This window comes from Dendropsophus ebraccatus, chromosome 4 (assembly GCF_027789765.1).
Source record: "Dendropsophus ebraccatus isolate aDenEbr1 chromosome 4, aDenEbr1.pat, whole genome shotgun sequence".
NCBI lineage: Eukaryota > Metazoa > Chordata > Amphibia > Anura > Hylidae > Dendropsophus > Dendropsophus ebraccatus.
In genome coordinates, this window is record NC_091457.1 from 36,911,969 (window position 1) to 36,932,939 (window position 20,971).

A 20,971-nucleotide genomic window follows, 5' to 3' on the forward strand; every position below is an offset into this window, starting at 1 on the left:
ATGAAAGATTTTTCCTGGACTTTTTTTTTTTTTTATGGCCTATCTTAGGGATGCCAGGACCTCACCAATCTCATAACTTTCCCAAAGGAAAGGTAATTGATAAACAACTCCCAAAAAACTGCTTTCGGGTGCGTTCACACCTACAGGATCCGCAGCAGATTTGATGCTGTGTTTAGTTATTTAAATGAAATCTGCTGCGGATCTGCAGCAGAAAATATGCTGCGGATCCGGTAAGTGTGAACGTACCCTTAGGGTAGCTTCACACGTACAGTATTGCAGCAGATTTGACTAAATCAATGAGCACAGCATTAAATCTGCACTGTAAAATCCGTTGCAGATCCACAGCGGATTTTACAGTGCGGATTTAATGCTGTGTTCATTCATTTAGTCAAATCTGCTGCGGATCTGCAGCAGAAAATACGGTACGTGTGAAACTACCCTAAGGCTAGATTCACACATAACGTATCCGCAGCGGATTTCAAGCTGCGTTTGCAGCGAAATCTGCTGCGGATACCTCTCCTGTCAGTGTCAATGTGATTACATACTCGCTGCCCCCATTAACCCCCTGCCACTGGAAAGATACTTTACCTGCTCCACCCTCTGGCGCATCTGAGGCTCCTGGCTCCCGGATGTCCCGCACAGCCAAGCAGTGACTGTGGCGGGCAGTGCACTGATTGGCTGCGCGGGAGCGGGGAGCAAGTAAAGTATCTTCCCAGCGGCAGGGGGTTAATGGGGGCGGCACTTACATAAACGCAGCAGGATGACAATTCTGCTGTCAGTTTGTAATCACATTGACACTGACAGGAGAGGTATCCACAGAGTGAACTCCGCTGCGGATACATTACATGTGAATCTAGCCTTATGAAATGTATTGGTACAATAACTGAACAGTTATATTAACAACTTTACAAAATAGATCAAATAGTGCAAGCCATACAATTTCCCTAGGGTTCTAATTGGATAGTAATACACAGTAACTGTTTATGAGCCACCCAACTGCAATCTGTGTTGTTTCAAAACCGTCTCAGATCTGTAAACCCCTAACAGGCGCATTTCCATAACTCAACATCAAAATGTTTTCTCCTCTCTGACAAGTGCTATGACATCATTCAAAATGTCAAAAAGAAAATTTTGGCAAGCTGGCTTATAAAGCGCCTTGATAATCCATGACTTTTGCCCTTTGGAGACCTCCGATGTCTGTGTTATTCTAGCTAATGCTTCTCCACTTGCAACATCTTTTACTACCTCTTTAACAGTATGGACATTTCTGTTATAGTCGAGAGCTGCAAGCTGTGTGCGTGCTACCATAGAGTCCATGAAGAAATGTAACGTCTTTGGACGATATTTAAGGCAAGTTCTATAGTATATCTCTAACTCTCCTGTGTGACAATGGAAGGACAGCTGTTTTAAGTCCTCTAATAGACTGGGATTTTCTACAATGTTTTTGAGTTGCTCATGGGCGGCCGAACCTCTCTCCAACCAGTTGGTACTGTTCACCACATCTTCTGGGAGAGGTGGGTGATGACATGCCCTGCAATCACTATCACCATCCCACTCATGGATATTGGTGACATGCTGAATAATGGATTTCCATTTCTGGATTAACAAATCAGGATTTTTACAACATGTGCAAGAGCTCCACCACAGATGGTTTCTGATCGCCTCCAGCCATTGATGTAAGATTTCACAGTCTTTTTGTTTTGCCGCCATTAAAACTTCATTGCCAACGGATCTGGAGAGGTGCCATAGATCTATGTGATGTATGATATCTGGATTTATGTCCTTTAGAAGTTCTTGGATTGTAACACTCCTGCCAGTAACAATCATTTTCACATCAGCATTCATGGTCTGGAGTTCCCCCATAGCATTTAGGAATCCTATCTTTTCTAGGCCTTCCAACGTCACATGTGGAGTAACCGGCTCCACTGAAAATGAACAAATCTTTTTGCTAGCCACGTCCATCAAGGAGTATGTAGAATACTTAGCAGAAAATCCAGGATTGTCCAGTTGTTGATCTCCTGCCAGGCAGAGGAGTCTTCCCTGTATACTTTGCATGACTGCCTTTTGTTCCTCCTTCCAGTGATGATTAATGGTTGGGAATAGATACATAGACTGATGTTTTGAATAAGTAGTTTTGTCCATTGATTTCAAATTAAGCAATTTAAACATTTGTTGGGATTTCACAAAACTGGAGCCACTAAACAGCACTGCAGCAGATAATAGAACATTTCCCAGTGGTTCATATCCATGTCTTGGCTGGCTTTCCCACAGTAAACTTGTATGACCAGAACTGCAACGAACTTCTATTGACAGATATGATCCAACAGTTTCCTTCCTGTACTGAGTGAGCGGTGACATACATTTTGTTTTGGCCCTACACGGTATCATCATTATCAGTTTCTTGAGACAGGATTCAAACACAATATACTTTTCTTCTTCAACAGGATTCTCTTCTGGTGACTCCAAGTCCTGGAAGACATGTTTTACATCATCCTCATCTTCTGCATCACTTTGGACTAAAAATGATTCATCTTCATCCTCGCTCAATTCATTGATATGGAATGAGAACACACTTGAGTCCTCTAGTTCATCCTCATTTGTCTGTATGGCAGAGGTTTCGCATAATGGTGAACTTCTGTAAATTGGAGCTAATGGTTCACATGGAATGGGTGAAATACTTTCATTTTTGGCTCTCTGTGATACAGAGTAAGTGACATCTTGTGAAGAATGACTAGAAATTAAAAACTGATTCTCTTCTGTTTTTACAAGGGGTTTTATTCTCAGTGTACAGGTGTCAAAATCTGGTATTGTATAGTTACTTTTAAAGTGAATTGGAGACTGACCTGCAGATGAGGAGTCATTTTCTTCTTTAATGTGGAATCCTTGTTTAATACCTGAAGCTGAAGGTACAGATGAAGCCATTTCAGAATCTGATAACACTTCCACTTTAACAAGGTCTAAATTACCAATACTTTCTAAATCGTCACACGCATCATTGTCACTATCACTTCTGCTAGGACTGCAGTCATTAAATTCAATGTCTTCTTGGCTGACACGAGATACGCTTGATTTTGAGCGATTGGTCCGGCTGCTTGGAACTAATAAGCTGCACATAGTTTTACGATGCTTAGTACTGATTTTAGTTTGTGTTTGTGCATTTCTTCTTAAATGCCAGTGGTCAGTGGAAACACAGCAACTTTTTCTATTTGTGAGGAAATCGGTGTTGACACCTTTGTCAACCATTAAAGGTTTCAGACTGACGCAGGATGGTGTACTGTTTGATACTAAATTTAGTTCACCTGTGTTAGCAGGTGTTTGGCTCATACAACAGCTAGCCAGACTACTACTAATAGAAGATGAAGCAGCACTATTTTCCAAGAAAACATTTTCCTCCAGTTTCCTTTTCTTTGATAGTGGCAAAGAGTCAGAGAATACATTTGGTAAAGATGTTTTTAATGGAGCATGAACAATGGACAGAGGGGGTTGCTTCTCTGCTGAAATAGATGTGGTTGGGGGTATCTGGTTCACAGAAGACACGTTCACAGACGCTGGAAGGGTTGTCATGCAATATGGTTTTGTTTCACGGACAATAGCTAAAGCCATACCGCTTGGTGAAGTTGTCATAGTTTTGTAGGAAGACTTATCAATTCCAGAAATTCCAGGCGCGGAGGGCAAAGATATTAGTGGGCAGAAAAATGGTGTTTTGGTGCTTAAAGATGTCGTTTCTGGCCTAAGTTGGGTACCCAAAGGTAAACTAGAATTTGTCAGTACAGAAGAGGCAGGCTTTTGCAGGAATGTAACAGGGGATGAAGATATTTGCTGCAGGGTGGCTGGTGTTAGTTGTTTCTGTTGCTCATCATGAGATGATGCTGTAAACTCTGATATTGTACATGTACTTTGCTGAGCACACGATGATGATACTTTCAAGGTAGGAGGTGCAGATGACTGCTGACTTACATCAGATGAAGCAGAATGCTTCTGCATGGCCATAGATGTAGTGGTTGAAGTTGGTTGAACAGTTATTGATCTGTCTACAACTAGCGAATTAGATTTTTGACTCATTTCGCATGCTTGAAGAAGAACACGCTTAGGAACTACAGTCATGTGCTGAATGCTAGATTGTGAGGATGTTTTGGAATAAATATCTGAAAAGTTTTCCTCGGGTTCTGGTTTTATACAAAAGCCAGGTAGTTTCTGGTCATCGAAAAACTGAGCAAAGGGTATTTGTTGCTCATGAGAAGAGCTTGGTGATCCCGACACTGATGGAAGAGTTGCAAACAGAGACTTTGATGAAGCTGTGGATTCTTTTTTAATAAAAATAGTAGGAACAGCGTCCTTTTTTAAAATCCTCCGATAAGCATCATAGTGGTAACAGTCATGTGTAAAGTGTAAAGAACACATTCTGTATGTGTCATATACTTTTCCTAAATAAACTTTCTCAACCATTTTGTCAATGTCGCTGTCATATTGTCCTGTCTGCTGCAGCCAAAGTTTAATTTTTTCAGGTTCTTTTGGAAAGCAATGAAGAATTATTGAGGGATCACGCTTCTTCCATGTGCAAACACAACCACGAACAACACAGGATGGCATGATGTGATTCCTACATAAAAGAAAATATGAATATGTATTAAGGGAAACCTTTAGAGTTTATATATCTTAATGTTTTATATTTTAATATAGTTGATATAGCATAAGTATTACAAAAAAAATACATGAAAACATTGGTACAGATTAGCTAAATTTGTTGGGTTTTCAAAATCCCTGCATTTTGTTGTGTGTGTGTGGCTTTATGCACCTACTTGGACCATTGCATCACTTTGCAAAATTAATGCACTGACCACTTTAAAATTGGTCATCTGATTGCAAAGTAGATGCACAAAAAAACTGCAGGAAAACCCTTAATAAATATGTCGGGGTATCTAAAAAAAGAAAAACTAAAAAAACAAAGGACACCCTTTTCTAAAGTGCTATTTTATGCCGAGACAAACATATGTGCAATCCCCATAGGATCTGAAAGGGGCTCACGCACACTTCTATTACAGTATGTTCCTAGCTATATATAGATGCCCAAGCTTCTGGGTGCATAGTTAAATTCAATGCGGATCCAGCAGTGGCCATAGTGAAAGGTACACTTAAAGAAAAATCCCACATTAACTGTCAGGAAAATTCTGAATACGCTAAATATAGTTAAGAGGGGTCTGTCAGCTTCAATTCACGTTCCAACCTACTGACACTATTAGATATCTGTTAGATCAGAGAGATTCCAGAACGAATGCTTTTATTCTATAGGAGGGATGGGAAACCTTTGGCCTTCCTGCTGTTGCAAAACTACAATTCCCATCATGCCTGGACAATCCAAGTTTCCCATCCCTGTTCTATAGAGAAGAGTCAAAGAAGCTTTCCCAAGCTCCTGAAGTGTAGCAAGCTTTAACACCTCCTTTCTCCCCCCTCACATACCTGACCATGCTTGGGATTCAGCTTCCAGGTGTCAATCAAGCGGGGAGAGGGTGACATTACAGCCTGCAGCTATTCAGGAGCTTGGACAAGCATCTTTGACTCCTTGTACTAGAGAGTAAAGGCCTTTTTCTACATCCTGGAAACACAGACGGCTATATGAAAGGTAGCACATGTCTTCTTGACCTAGCAGCTAAAATTTTCAGCTGTTTGAAACTTTATTACAGCTGACAGATTACCTGAAACCCTTTGCGTGCCATGACGTACCTCGTATGTCATGGCAGTGCGAGGGGGGTTCAGAGAGGGGTCGCGCTGGAACCCCACTCTGAACTGAGACATTCCCGGCTGCTATCAGCAGCTGGGGAGCATCTCTATTTGCCCGCGAGGTCCTGTCGTTACACCGGCTAATTAAGCATTTAAATGCAGCTGCCAAACCTGACAGCAGGCGGAAGTGCAGCCAGGTAATAAATTAGCGTAGCAGCGGTGGGTTAAAGTGAATGTACCATCAGGCCTGGGTTGAAGCACTGGAGGTGGGCTAACCCGTCCCCAGTGGGGGGAAACCCCCACCCCTCTATGATGTGGCTCCACTGATTTACACCGAGCCTGATGGTACATTCACTTTAAAGGGGTTATCCAGCGCTACAAAAACATGGCCATTTTTCCCCCTCTTGTCTCCAGATTGGGCGGGATTTGGAACTCAGTTCTATTGAAGTCAATGGAGCTTAATTGAAAACCACACCTGAACTGGAGACAAGAGAGGGGGGAAAGTGGCCATGTTTTTGAAGAGCTGGATAACCCCTTTAAGTGGGAAAGGGCTTCACATTCTCTCAGGGGAATGAAAAATCTACGGCGAGTATGTAAAGCCATAGAAAATGGCAGGACCAGGAATTTCGGTTTTAAAACCTCTGCGATCTAGTACGTGTCAAGCTACCCTAACACTGACTTTACTAATCCGCATGAATTCTGCCCAGAATAAGTCTCCCGGTGAGTTTAATGTGGTTTCTACAACTCCCTTCAAGGAGAAATGTCCACAGTGAATACAAATTCTAGGGGTGAATTGACAAGTGTGGAATCTATAAGTAAAATTCCATCCAAATATTTCTGATAGTTTCCAAGTAAAATTCCACTTTATTTTATCATGAAGCAGAATAAGGATTTCAGGGAGGAAGTTTTCTCCATATACACATAAGGTATTCTCACACATTGCAGAATTGCTGCGGATACACAACTACAAAATCAGCTGCAGCAGATCCGCAGGGTGTGAACATGCCCCAACACACTGAATAGCTAATGGAGGTCTATGGAGAAAAGCTTCACACATACAGCAAAGCTGTTCAACCAAAAAAACTGCCCTTAAAAATGCTGGAAAAGTTCCAGAAAACACTGTGTGTCACAAAGGGATTTCCCAAGATTCCTGACACATACATGTAATAGAATAGCACAGAAAGCAGTCACCAAATCCAGCAGGTGTGCGTCATGTGACTGGCTGCAGTATCAGTACAGGGACTAGTAACCTATACTCATAGTACCACAGTGTGCACTGCACCCCATCCCTTATACACCACCCAGTAACACAGGGCAGTGCATCCATAGTGATCTATAAGGACAGCATTACCCAGGGAAGGTGACACATTGGCCGGCCATACATAAGAACACAGCACACCATCATCCCGCCAGTTACCTCAGCACACTGCGCCGCCTATACGTCTCATAACCGCTTCAGCTTCTCTGACGTCACAAGCCGGCGTCCGAGCTGCGCCGCCGAAGTGACGTCACCGGCCAAGATGGCGGAGATGTGGAGGCTCCGTTCCGGGTTTTGTGCAGCTGAAGTCTATGAGGAGAGAAGTGTAACGGAGGTCGTGTATGAGGAGAGAGGAGGGGGCCATTGCTGCTGCTGTGTATAGATATAATAGATATAACGCGGTGCTAGGAGGTGAGGGGGTTATTACTTACACTGGGTTTCTATAGGAATCTTCTAGCAGCAGCTGATGGGCTAAATTAGGGGTTTCTAACTTATGACTCTCTAAAACTACAACTCCTATGGCATGCTGGGAGTTGTAGTTGTGCAACAGTTGGACAGACAGGTTAGAAACCACTGGTTTAAAGTAACAGAACAGTCTAAAAAATGAAGATTATAAAAGATAATAAAATCCTTGCTGACGCCTGTTATTTTCATATGTCCACCATCCTGACTGGAAAACTACATCTTCCAGCAGCACCATGGGCCTTATGGCAGCTACTGTCACAGTCATCCAGTGACTTTACAAAGACGTAATTTCCAAAGTTTACTGAGATGAGAGAACTTAGTCAGTTTAGGTTTGCCTTTGATTCCCATTGGCTGGAGAACATGGAGACCGCCATAGGTATCCATGTTTTCAAGGACTCCCTAGGGTTGCATCTAACCTCTCCAGCCGCTGGGAGTCAAATGCAGAGCCCTCAGGATCGAGTGAACCCGGCATGGCCCGGGAAGGGGTGGAAATAAAGGCTGCCAGTTACTTCCCTCCCCGGTTCCAGCGTCGGGTCCCGGATCGCGCCACCCTGTTCTCCTGTCTGGCCACCGCTTCCTGGTCTTAGCTGCGGCTTGAGACGTGACGTCTCAAGGCAGCTCTGCCATTCAGCGGTCGTAGCGGGGTCCCGCCTCTGCCGTTGAATAGCTGAGCTGCCTTGAGACGTCACGTCTCAAGCCGCCGCTCAGACCAGGAAGCGGCGGCCAGACGGGAGAACGGGGCGGCCAGATCTGGAACCAGGGAGGAAAGTGACAGACGGCCTTTATTTCCACCAAATTTTCCAGATTTTAATCCCTGCCCGGAGTACCATTTTAAGTTGACCTCTTATGGAACTCTCAACTTAATAATTTATTATGATATCGGGAAACAGCTAAATCTAAAGTTCTATGCTACTAAACTGACATAGCTGTCTCAATACAGGAGCAAAGAGATATAACTGTTTTGGAGCTCCCAGCATCATAATGTTATGAGGCCAAGAGTTCCATAAGAGGTGGTTGGCTGGCTTACAGCATGCAGCCAGGGGGTTCCCTGCTCAGAGGACATTGTGACCATTAGAGAAGTGGAATGGCCGGCAATGCATGCTCCATCAGCCCCAGACGAACCACTGGCGTTCGTCCCCAGTAACAATGGATGGTAAGTATAGGGTTGGAATCGGATTCTATAGCAATCGATTCTACTGGAATCGGATTCTAATCTCCCCTGGTAAGTTCTGTAATGTGGTGATATGCTCTGCTTTTTTCCCACCCCCTCCTCTCTCCCTCACTTGCCAGAGACTGTCAAAGCATTTACATAATAACTGCATCTGATTACAAGCGCACCCCCAGATCAATGTCACTTTGCTCGGTTTATTTCTCTAGCATGGAGGAATTCACACTGCACTCTCTATCTTAGAGATAGCGTAACATTATTGTGAGGTGAGTTTGCGTTATATAAAGGGGGGGATGGGGGATAGAGACACATAAAAAGTTTTGTTTGGTCAGGGTCTAGGTGCTCAGACCCCCACCTATAAGGGCGGGTTCACACTAGTGATGTCACAATACCAGAATTTTGAGTTCGATATTAATACTCGATTTTTTAGTTCGATACTCGATACCAGTTCGATACCTCGAAAAAAAATACAACACCCCCCCCTTATAAGATCAGAACCCTCCTCTCCTGACATCCTCTGTGCTGCTGTGACCTCCCCATAGATCAGCACATTCCTCTCCTGACATCCTCTGTGCTGCTGTGACCTCCCCTATAGATCAGCACCCTCCTCTTCTGACATCCTCTGTGCTGCTGTGACCTCCCCTATAGATCAGCACACTCCTCTCCTGACATCCTCTGTGCTGCTGTGACCTCCCCATAGATCAGCACACTCCTCTCCTGACATCCTCTGTGCTGCTGTGACCTCCTCTATAGATCAGCACACTCCTCTCCTGACATCCTCTGTGCTGCTGTGACCTCTCATAAGATCAGCACACTCCTTCCTCTCCTGACATTCTCTGTGCTGCTGGGATGCTGTGACCTCCCCTATAAGATCAGACCCCTCCTCTCCTGACATCCTCTGTGCTGCTGTGACCTCCCCTATCGATCAGCAGACTCCTCTCCTGACATCCTCTGTGCTGCTGTGACCTCCCCTATCGATCAGCACACTTCTCTCCTGACATCCTCTGTGCTGCTGTGACCTCCCTTATCGATCAGCACACTCCTCTCCTGACATCCTCTGTGCTGCTGGGACCTCCCCTATCGATCAGCACACTCCTCTCCTGACATCCTCTGTGCTGCTGTGTCCTCCCCTATAAGATCAGCACCCTCATCTCCTGACATCCTCTGTGCTGCTGTGACCTCTCCTATAAGATCAGCCCCCTCCTTTCCTGACATCCTCAGTGCTGCTGGGACCCTGCGACCTCTCCTATAAGATCAGCCCCCTCCTCTCCTGACATTCTCTGTGCTGCTGTGACGCTGTGACCTCCCTTATAAGATCAGCCCCCTCCTCTCCTGACTTCCTCTGTGCTGCTGTGACCTCTCCTATAAGATCAGCCCCCTCCTCTCCTGACATCCTCTGTGCTGCTGTGACCTCCCTATAAGATCAGCACCCTCCTCTCCTGACATCCTCTGTGCTGCTGTGACCTCCCCTATAAGATCAGCCCCCTCCTCTCCTGATATTTTTTGTGCTGCTGTGACCTCCCTATAAGATCAGCCCCCTCCTCTCCTGACATTCTCTGTGCTGCTGTGACCTCCCCTATAAGATCAGCCCCCTCCTCTCCTGACATCCTCTGTGCTGCTGTGACCTTTCCTATAAGATCAGCCCCCTCCTCTCCTGACATCCTCTGTGCTGCTGTGACCTCTCCTATAAGAGCAGCCCCCTCCTCTCCTGACATTCTCTGTGCTGCTGTGACGCTGTGACCTCCCCTATAAGATCAGCCCCCTCCTCTCCTAACATCCTCTGTTCTGCTGTGACCTCCCTAAAAGATCAGCCCCCTCCTCTCCTGACATTCTCTGTGCTGCTGTGACCTCCCCTTTAAGATCAGCCCCCTCCTCTCCTGACATCCTCTGTGCAGCAAGGGACCAAACATTGTGTTTATTGGGGACAGCATGGGGGGGGCAGTAGTGGATTATAATGTGGGCAGATTGGCGGGGGGGGTCCAAGTTGGGTGAACAGCCCAGGGCCCAGGGTACATTTAATCCGCCACTGGGTACAGACTACAACCCCCACACTGCAGGGAGCTGGTGAAGGCTGCCAGGTCTGGACAGACAAGAGAGGGATACTCTGCCTGGCAGGTCAGTTCCTGTCAGAGGGCCGGGGTGTAAGGGCAGGAATGTTAGGGGCACACTAGAGGGCAGGGATGTGGGGGGGGGGGCACACCAGAGGGCAGGGATGTGGGGGGGGGGGCACACCAGAGGGCAGGGATGTGGGGGGGGGCACACCAGAGGGCAGGGATGTGGGGGGCACACCAGAGGGCAGGGATGTGGGGGGCACACTAGAGGGCAGGGATGTGGGGGGCACACTAGAGGGGCCACACATCCCCTGCTCTCACTTACTGCAGTACCTGTGGACACTCAAAGCATGAGGCTTGTCAAAGCAGAGGGGGGATTTGTAAAGGGAGCTTATTTAAGGTGGAACAGATAGCCTGAACCTCGGCCAGCAGGAAGATTAAAGGGAACCTGTCACCCCCCGTGCCGGGGTGACAGGCTCCCGACCCCCCTTTAGAGCCCCCTATACTCACCTAATTCCGCCGGGTCCTGCTTCTGGAGGTGGTCGGGTAATGAAGATCTCAGCCGCTGCAGCCCGGCGCGCGCGCTGAGAGATGAGTCCAACGCTCATAGATAATGACCGAGCGCTGGACTCTCCTGTTATTCTCTATGGGTGTTGGACTCATCTCTCAGCGCGCGCGACGGGCTGCAGCGGCTGAGATCTTCATCACCCGACCACTTCCAGAAGCAGGACCCGGCGGGATTAGGTGAGTATAGGGGGCTCTAACGGGGGGTCGGGAGCCTGTCACCCCGGCACGGGGGGTGACAGGTTCCCTTTAACCTTTGCTGCTGGCCAAGATTCAGGCTGTCTGTTCCACCTTAAATAAGCTCCCTTTACAAATCCCCCTCCCCTCAGCTCCGGGAAGCTCCCAGCTGTCAGGCCTCCGTTCCTCCTGCATATTCATGTGTGCACACTCAGGCCGGTCAGGAAGTGCAGCCACCGAGAGTGTGCACACATGAATATGCATAGGTACAGCGCCGCGGATGGACAGAGAGCGAGCCGGCATCAGAGCCTCACCAACCTTACACTGAGAAGCGCAGCCCTAGACGCAGCTCCTCACACCGGCTGCATGACGGGAGGGACAGGAGGCTGAGGTGTGACGGGCTGCGGGTCATTAGCAGTGGGGGTCTGTTACACATAGTAGCCGACCCCCACTGCTTCTGGAGAGGCTCAGGATGGGTCAGATGCCGCTGTCAGTTGTGACAGCGGCATCTGCACAGTTATATAGCCGGCACTAGCGATCACTGTGTGCCGGCTATAACTTATCCCTGCAGTGAGCGGAGGAAGGGACGGGCGGAGGAGGAGGAAGTGACGCCAGGGGGCAGGGGGCAGCACTCAGAGAACATGGCCGGCCCTCTGCTAGCCGCCGGCTGTGTTCTCTGCTCTATACTTTATGTTAAGCTGCGTTATTAGGCAGCTTAATATAAAGTATCGATACCAGGAAATCCTGGTACCGAATCGTTTTTTTGCCCGAAATATCGATAGTAGTATCGATATTTCGGTGCATCGTGCATCCCTAGTTCACACTACGGAATTCTCGCGGACAATGTCCGCGGAATACCGTCAGCTGTCCGCCCACACGGGCACGCGCTTTTCCGCCGGCTCCATAGACTCCATTCTTTGGGCCGGCGTATTCCGCAATCCGCTAAAAGAAGTGACATGACACTTCTTTCAGCGTATAGCAGAATACGCCGGCCCATAGAATGGTGTCTATGGGGCCGGCGGAAAGGCGCCCAGATGTGCGGGCGGACAGCTGACGGAATTCCGCGGACATTGTCCGCGAGAATTCTGTAGTGTGAACCCGCCCATAGCTAGAATGAGCAAGGAAAAGTGCTCAGTTAAAGTGTCACTGTCGTTATAACTATCAAAATCTAAATCAACAGTAGATGTGAAATGAACTAAGTTTGCAATATTTATTTCATCTGTCCATGTCGACATATCAAATCTGCAGGTAAGACTAGGTTCACACTGCGTTTTTGCAATCTGTTTTTTTGCAAAAAAACTGATGCATTTGTGTGCATCCGTTTTTCCATTGACTTCTATTTAAAAAAAAAAAAAAAAAAAAAAAAAAAAAAGGATCAAAACAGATCAGTTTTTTTTAACGGACACAAAAAACGTAGCTGACACTTTTTGTTGTCCGTTTTGATCCGTTTTTTTTACAATGGAAGTCAATGGAAAACGGATCAAGACAGATGCACACAAATGCCTCAGTTATTTGCAAAAAACGGATTGCAAAAACGCAGTGTGAACCTAGTCTAAGACACAGACAACTCATGATGGTAACAGGTGACAGCTGGTTCGCTTTACTAAGCGAGTTTGCAGCGAAATCCGCTGCGGATCCTGGTAGTGTGAAAGTCTATAGGGTTACATATCAGCAGCAGAATTTTCATTTCGCTGCCAGTATGTGACCCGGCCCCTTTACCCCCCACCCGGAGCATACATTACCTGCTCGGCGTCGCGGCAGTGTGTGAGGCTCCCGACTCCCCTTGCTCCCTATCAGCCAATCAGTGCACGGCAGCATTTAATTAGCATAACCTTTCTGGAGTCGTGTGCGGTTGATAAAACACTATATAGCAGGTCACACTGCTGAGACCCGCTCTAATCAAAAGATATAGCTGTGGAGAGATTGACTTCCTGACTGACCGCTCATTCCGTCAACATTTTCTCATATAGAGTGGTACCTTGGTTTAAGAGTAACTTGGTTTAAAAGCGTTTTGGTTTAGAGCTCACAGTTTTTCAAAATTGTGACTTGGTTTAAGAGCATTGCTTTGGTTTAAGAGCTCCCTGTACCAGGTGGGAGGGGGAGTGGGGGAGGGGCATGGTCTGCTTAGCGGGGTCTACAGCACTGTACTCTGACCCAGGAAGGCTTCCTCACCTTCCAAATCATAGCAGATTCACTTCAGGCTGGGGCTTACATCAGGGGACAGGACTGTGGAGGTGATTTCTCCATAGCTGTAACCCCTCTCTCCCCAGACAGAGAGTGCTGCATGTATGTGCCCTCATCTGCCCTGCTCATTCCTTCATGCTCCCTGCAGTCTCTGTCAGTCCTTGTGTTTCCCATCCTCTCCATTATTGTACAGTAACTTATAATATCACATATTCTGCTGTTTCTGAATGTTTGTTTCATCTGTGTTACATGTTCTTCAGAATAATAAATCATTATTTTTGGGGTGTGGAACCAATTGTCTGTATATCAGGGATTTCTTATGGGAAAATTAGCTTTGGTTTAAGAGTGGATTTGGATTACAAGCGCAGTCCCAGAACGAATTATGCTCGTAATCCAAGGCACCACTGTATATAAGATAGCAGTTCACAGGGGGCGGAGCCTGACATGGAGGAGACTGGTTGCATGGGCTAGGAGCTCCTGCTAGGGCTGACACAGATCGGGGGCATAACGCAGCTATATGGGGCTGAAGAAGAATAAAACGGCCAAGAAGACATCGGGGAAGCCGGAGATACTTCCCACCCCGATTTCCAACTATTTCTCCCCCCTAGCCAGCCTACCAGAGGATTCGGAGCGCGAAGTGGAGGTCCGGACGCCATCTTGGCCTGGTGCAACACCGTTGAGCCAGCGCCGACTTCGCAGCCAGACGGACGGGGCTCAGGAGTGCCCGGCGGCAGAAGCTGCGGCTGAACCCAGGAGCAGGTACCGGGGAGTCAGAGGCTGCCAGGACCGGAGCTCGGCGACACAGCAGACCGAACCGGAAGTGCGCAACGGGATGGCGCCACTGCTTTCTACACAGCCTGAGGCAGAGAGAGCAGAAGAGACGGGCGGCAAGACGGTTGTGGAGGTACTGGCCCACAGGGGGGAGATCAGAGCGGGCACGGGGACATATCAGGCAGCGGCGCCTGTGAGCTCCCAGACGGGAGAAACAAGGGAGCACTGGACTGTGCAGAGGGACAACCCCCTCCATTACTGTGCCCAGCAGTAGCCCCTGCCCCACCAGCGCTGCTGCACACTACAGAGCCTGCAGCTGAGCAGCTACTGACTCACAAAGACCCCGCAGAGCGCTGCACAGGCAGCGCCCATGTGGCTATCCCAGCAGCTGATACACTAGCAATAAGACTAGCCACCCTGCCAGTTGGAGGCCCCCTTCCCACACAGGGCCGTATTAGGCTATGACCGACATTTCTGAGGGCCAATCATCAGACCCCTCCATGTCCCTCACTGTGCACTCGCCTGCAGCTATTTCCAGCATGAAACACACGGAGGTTGCCGCCACCTTGAGGGCGCACCCTGAACTGCAGGCCCTGCTAACTCTACTTCCATCCAAAAAAGACTTAGGGGGAGATTTATCAAAGGGTGTAAAATTTAGACTGGTGCAAACTGCCCACAACAACCAATCACAGCTCAGCTTTAGGCAGTGCTGAAAGGAAAGAGGAGCTGTGATTGTTTGCTGTGGGCAGTTTGCACCAGTCTAAATTTTACAGTCAATGGCTTCTGACCTGAAATATGCTTGGAGGAAAGATTTGGGCGTTGTAAAAGCGGAGATATCCTCACTACAAGTTGAAGTGCAAGATCTAGAGTCGTTTAAAGCCTCTGTACAGCACTCCCTTTCTGATTTGCAAGCAAAAGTGTCTTCTCAGGCCTCCCAGCAGTAATATCTCTATTCTCAAATGGACGACTTAGAGAACCGTAATAGGAGAAATAACATACGGATCAAAGCAATGAAAAAAGAAAACCAATTCAGCTCACCCTTATGTCAGTCTTGTATAGATTAGTGCAGTTCCTGAGTGGGAACACGTGGGAAAAGATGCGGGCCGTTTCCCGTGGATATCCTGAAGCGCTTTTTAACATTGTGAAGTTTTTAATGTACCGAAAATAAAGCTTACAAGTTTTAGGAGCTGTGGAACTACATTTATTGTTTCAGGATACGGATCAAAGGCCTGCCTGAAGCTATTCGCCCTCCTGATCTTCTCTCCACACTCACCGGTATATTCAACATGCTGTTGGGGAAGCCTCCCACTGCCCCTCTAGAAATTGATCGTGCGCACAGAGCACTGCATCCACAAAGCTCTGACCCCAGCAAACCCCGCAACGTGATCTGCAGAGTGCATTTTTATGCAGTCAAGGAGTAGATCATGAGAAAGGCGCGCCTACAGCCTGAAGTAGACTTTGATGGTGCCAAGCTGCAGTTCTACCCTGATTTGTCACGGCGTACGCTGCGGCTGAGAGGGGCCCTGAAACCACTCCTTGCTCACCTACAATCCCGGAATATCACCTACAGATGGGGCTTCCCCTTCACCCTAATTGCACGCAAGGGTGAGGCCACGGCCACACTGCGTACCCCGGAAGACCTGGGGACTTTTCTGACCGCCTTTGACCTTCCCGAGTTGTCCCTATCTGAGTGGTAAAGGGTTCTGCAAGACCCCAACATCGCTGCCTGGCAGACTGGCCCCTCTACGTCTAGAAGAAGGTCACCGCAGCTTTCTCCTGGCCCCCAGCGGACACGCCGCAGACGACGCAGTGCATCCAGATCGGACTCTGAGGCTTGAAATTGGACTCGACATCTAAACTGGAATCCCTGATGCCTGCTTACATGTCATTTCTTGGCCTGTTACAATGCTTACATTGTTAACATCCCCCTTAGTGTAGGATCTAACCCCCATACTATTTCAAGTTTTGCTTACCCCTAGACTTATTGAGTTATCTTTTTGTGATTTTCATAACGTCAGCCCGATGCGACCTTTGCCCTGTTAGGCTGTTTTATTTGGTTAGCTACCATGTACCTACCCCCAATAGGTATAGAGGCAGGTCCCTACCGCCTGTTAATGGCAGACTATTTCTGCTCTTGTTAGTTCTTTTGCAACCTCTTTCAAGGTGCTTTTTTGTATGTCTGATGTTGTCCTATTTTTCTAACCTTCTTTCTTTCCACCAGCACAGTCCCTCCCTTCCCCCTGGACTCCCCGTGATCCACCACCATCTATGGCCATGGCACTGATGAATATTGTGTCCCTGAATGTTCAGGGCCTCACTGTTCCGGAGAAGATAGCCAAGGTCCTTTACACCATGCACAAACAGAGAGTGCAGATCCTATGCCTTCAAGAGACGCATCTCAGCCAAGCCAGTATGCCTACCATTTCATCTCGTTATTTCCCTATATGGCACCATAGCAGCAGCCCTTATAGTAAGACCAAGGGAGTGGCGGTCTTTTTTTAAATAAATCTATTCTGCCAAATCCTTGACACTAAGGTGGACCCCAAAGCGCGGTTCATATTTATAAGATGCCTCATAGCAAATCAGCCCTACACTGTGGCTTATATCTATGCCCCCAACTTAAATCAACAAAGCTTTTTAGTTAAGGTGTTGGATGAACTGACAGTTTACGCTAAGGGTAACATTATCCTCTGTGGAGATCTTAACGTGGCTATAGAACCAAGGTTAGATACTTCTTCAGGGCAATCTTCCCTATCCCGTGCTAAGCTAAATAAAATCCAAAAGGTCCTTTACAACCTACAGCTCTGTGATGTGTGGCGGTTGCAACACCCTAATGAAAGAGATTACTCTTTCTACTCCAATCCACGTGACAGATATAGCAGGATTGATTATATCTTTGTACACCACTATCTCCTGCCTAGAGTTTCTTCCACCTCCATTGGTAGTATCCTCTACTCGGATCACGCTCCGGTAAAGTGTAGTCTTGCCATGCCAAACCTGCCTTGAGGAGCATACAACTGGAGGTTGAATGAATCTTTACTGCGGGACCCTGGGTGTCTGGCTGAATTACGCGCTGCGACTGCAAATTTTCAAGCGGACCACGCCAACGACTCTACCTCCCCTCAGATGCAGTGGGACGCCCTAAAATGTGTTCTAAGGGGGGTCCTTATTAGACATGGAGCGCGTCTTAAAAGAGAGGCGGAAGCTAAACTGAAGCGCTTACTGACTGAGTTGCATGCCCTGGAGAATACACACAAGGCCACGCTGAAGAAGGAGACATATAGAGATCTACTGCGAGTTCACCATGAACTCACATCCTTGCTAAACAAGAAACAACAGAGGTTTAGACAGGTCTGCATAAGCAGGTTCTACGCTGAAGGTAACAAGGCAGGTAGGATGCTGGCTAGAGATAAAAGAGCGGCCCTATATATCCAGTCTATCAAAGACAGAGAAGGTGTGATGCACTGCCTCACAACTGATATTTTGGCTTCATAGAGCCTACTATGAGTCCCTGTATAATTTAAATCCCCACCCTGAGACCACGCCAACCAAGATTCAAGAGTATATTCTCCGGACCAAATTACCTGGCCTAGATCCCGACTGCCTAGCAATTGACTGGCGCTATAAAGGCGCTGCCGTCGGGTAAAAGTCAAGGCCCTAATGGCTACAAAGCCAAGTTTTTAAGAGGCACTTGCACCGTGTCTGTTAGCAGCCTTCAATAACATATCCGCCACATCCCCCTTGCCCCCATCCTTGATGAGTGCGCACATAGTAGTTATTCCAAAAGGAAGGGAAGGATCCTAACCTCTGTCCTAGCTATAGGCCCATTTCCCTGATAAACACGGACGCAAAACTCTATGCAAAGCTACTGGCCAACAGATTGGCGCCCCTCCTGGGACGTACGATTCACCCGGATCAGGTAGGGTACATCCCTCTTCGGGAGGCCCGCGAAAATACATTGAAGACTTTCTCTCTACTTCAGCACGCTCGCCTCTTTAAGCTTCCCTGCATGATGCTTTCATTAGACGCGGAGAAAGCTTTCGATCAGGTGGGTTGGCCGTTCCTGGAGGGTGTGCTACGCAGCATGGGTTTGGGGCCACTGGTGGTTCACCGGATATTAGCCTTGTATAGCAATCCCTCAGCTCAGCTTAGAGTGAATGGAACCCTGTTGGAGCTGTCCCTTATACGAAATGGCACCAGACAGGGATGTCCCTTGTCCCCGATGTTATGTGTTCTGGCAATGGAGCACCTCCTGCAGGCCATCCACCAGGATGCTAACATCACAGGTATACGGGTGGGAGACCTGCATTTTAAGTGCTCTGCATTTGCAGACGATCTCTTACTGTATGTCACGCAACCTAGCACCTCCCTGCCAGCCCTCATGTCTGCCCTACTTGACTTTGGTATTGTAAGTAACCATAAAATCAACCTCACCAAGAGTGTGGCCTTGGGTGTAACTCTCCCACAAGCTGAGATTTCTGCGCTGCGCCACCGCTTCCCTTTCATGTGGTCGGACACTTCTTTTAAATATCTGGGAATTCATGTCCCAGCAAAATTTGCCCCACTCCTGACCAGCTTTAAAGGTGACCTCGCCAAGTGGGATCGTAAAGATTTTTCTTGGCTGGGGCAGATAAATATAATTAAGATGAACCTGCTCCCACGCCTTCTGTATTTGTTTCAGAAAATACCTATAGTTCTTCCTAAGGCCTTCTTCCACAGTTTCTAAAATGTTTTCACGCTTTGTTTGGATGAGAGCACGCCCAAAAATCGCAAGAAGTACCCTTACTTTGGCGAATGTGCATGGTGGATTAGCACTCCCTGATCCATATAAGTATTATTTAGCGGCAGTTGCTTCTCGAATACTGGATGCTTTTCACCACTCCTAGACCAAACTTTTGGTCCAATTTGAACAATCCCTCTCGAGATATGCCCTCCCTACAGCTCAATGGGTGGGTCCAGCAGCATGGTCTGCTGCTGTGCTGGGACGCATACCCCTGATTACCCACACCTCCATGTCTATCTTCCGTAGGAAGCAGGCACGGACACTGCTTTTTACTCCTGATGGCCCCTTTACACCGATTCTCAACAACCCTGATCTCCCTCCGGGCACACTTGGTGCGGACTTCCTATTGCACTCAATGGACAGTAGGTTTCTATTTCGTCAGGTCACTACACTACGCTGATCACTGAACCAGACCGTTTACAGCGGTATGACTGGCAGTACCTGCAGCTGCAAGAGTTTTATAATACTTTGGTTCCCCCGCTGCGACTACATAGACAGCTACTGCCTTTTGAAGAGGTTTGTGCACTGAGGGAAGCACCTTCCCATGTAGTCCTCCGGACGTCAAGCTACCGTACCAGGTGGGCTGGGAACTGGAACTGAATCAGTCCTTCCCGAGAATCGATTGGGAGAAAGCTTTTTTTCTCTGCCATAAGTCATCAGTGGCCTGTAAGGCTCAGGAGACTAATTTCAAGGTGATGTCGAGATGGTACAGGGTGCCGACCTTACTGCACTCTTATTATCCGGCAGTGTCGGAGCTGTGTTGGTCGATGTGGGCAAAGCCCAGCCACAATAAGCCACATTTAGTGGGGATGCCGAAAACTAACGAGTTTCTTGGGGGCGGTCGCAGAACTGATTCATGAGATAGCAGGGGTACCTCTTCCAAATCAACCCACCACCTACTTACTGTCCATGATTCCGGGCACTCTCTCACAGTGTAAGAAAGGCATCACTCGCTTCCTTCTCCTGGCGGCCAGGACAGTGATCCCTAGGAAATGGAAGTCGGAGACCCCACCTTCAGTGTCAGAATGGTTTGCAGAAATTCAGCACCTCCATCGTATGGAGGAGCTGAGGGCAGATCATATGGGCGCACCCCCGGCCACTACGGCTATGTGGACGCTCTGGATAGCGTTTATGGACACCCCCCTATATCGCTCCTATGTGCCACCCCAGGCTGGCATACAGGACTTCTGAGCTCTATATGCATACGGCCTTTCTCTAAGTAGACTCTACACGGACCTGGTCCTCCCTCCTCCCCTACCCGGGGACTGTGCTGGTCTCTTCTTCCTTTTTATTTAATTTTAGTCTTTAGCTATGTTTTGCTGTGTTTTGGTTCTCTTACTTTGGGTGTATGGTTAGTCGGAATACGACGTTGTGTACTGAAGGAAACCACCGCAGGATTTCATGCACCATGACCCCTATTCCGGGGACTACCTCACACCATACAGTACTGTGATTTCCATGTAACAACCTGATCCATTAACGAACAATGTCGTTCTCTGAGTGCTGTTTACATGACTTATCATTGTAGACCCATGTTTGTACCCATTACTGTTTTATAATAAAGCGTTTGAATAATTAATAAAAAAAAGTAACAGTTCACAAAAAATTTATTTGCCTGCGCGCTGGCCGCAGCGCTGTTTAAATCACGCTTTCCAATGTATTCTCTATGGGAGAGCGTGACTTCCGTCCTTTAATCGACAGGAGATAGAAGAGGGGTCACAGGAGTCAGTGATGTCAACGTGCTCTGGATTTGAACAGCTCGGCGGGATACTGATCACTGCTGGTGAGTGTGTGTGTGGGGGGGGGGGGACAAATAAAAAAATGTCTTTAAA

The 20,971-nt window shown here is 47.7% G+C and overlaps 1 protein-coding gene across 2 annotated transcripts; it reads right to left on the bottom strand.

The window, feature by feature from the left end:
- Window positions 1-379: 379 nt before the first annotated feature.
- Window positions 380-7,220, bottom strand: LOC138789591 (uncharacterized). 2 transcript variants are annotated; one of them, XM_069968311.1, is made up of 3 exons: window positions 7,136-7,183; window positions 5,458-5,593; window positions 380-4,600 (listed from the first exon to the last, which is right to left on the bottom strand). In XM_069968311.1, the coding sequence occupies exons 2-3, from the start codon at window positions 5,463-5,465 to the stop codon at window positions 1,069-1,071; spliced, it is 3,540 nt and encodes a 1,179-aa protein (XP_069824412.1). In that variant the 5' UTR covers window positions 5,466-5,593; window positions 7,136-7,183; the 3' UTR covers window positions 380-1,068. The 2 variants fall into 2 exon arrangements, with proteins under 2 accessions (XP_069824412.1, XP_069824413.1); XM_069968312.1 differs by lacking the exon at window positions 5,458-5,593 and having other exon boundaries at window positions 7,136-7,220.
- Window positions 7,221-20,971: the final 13,751 nt, after the last annotated feature.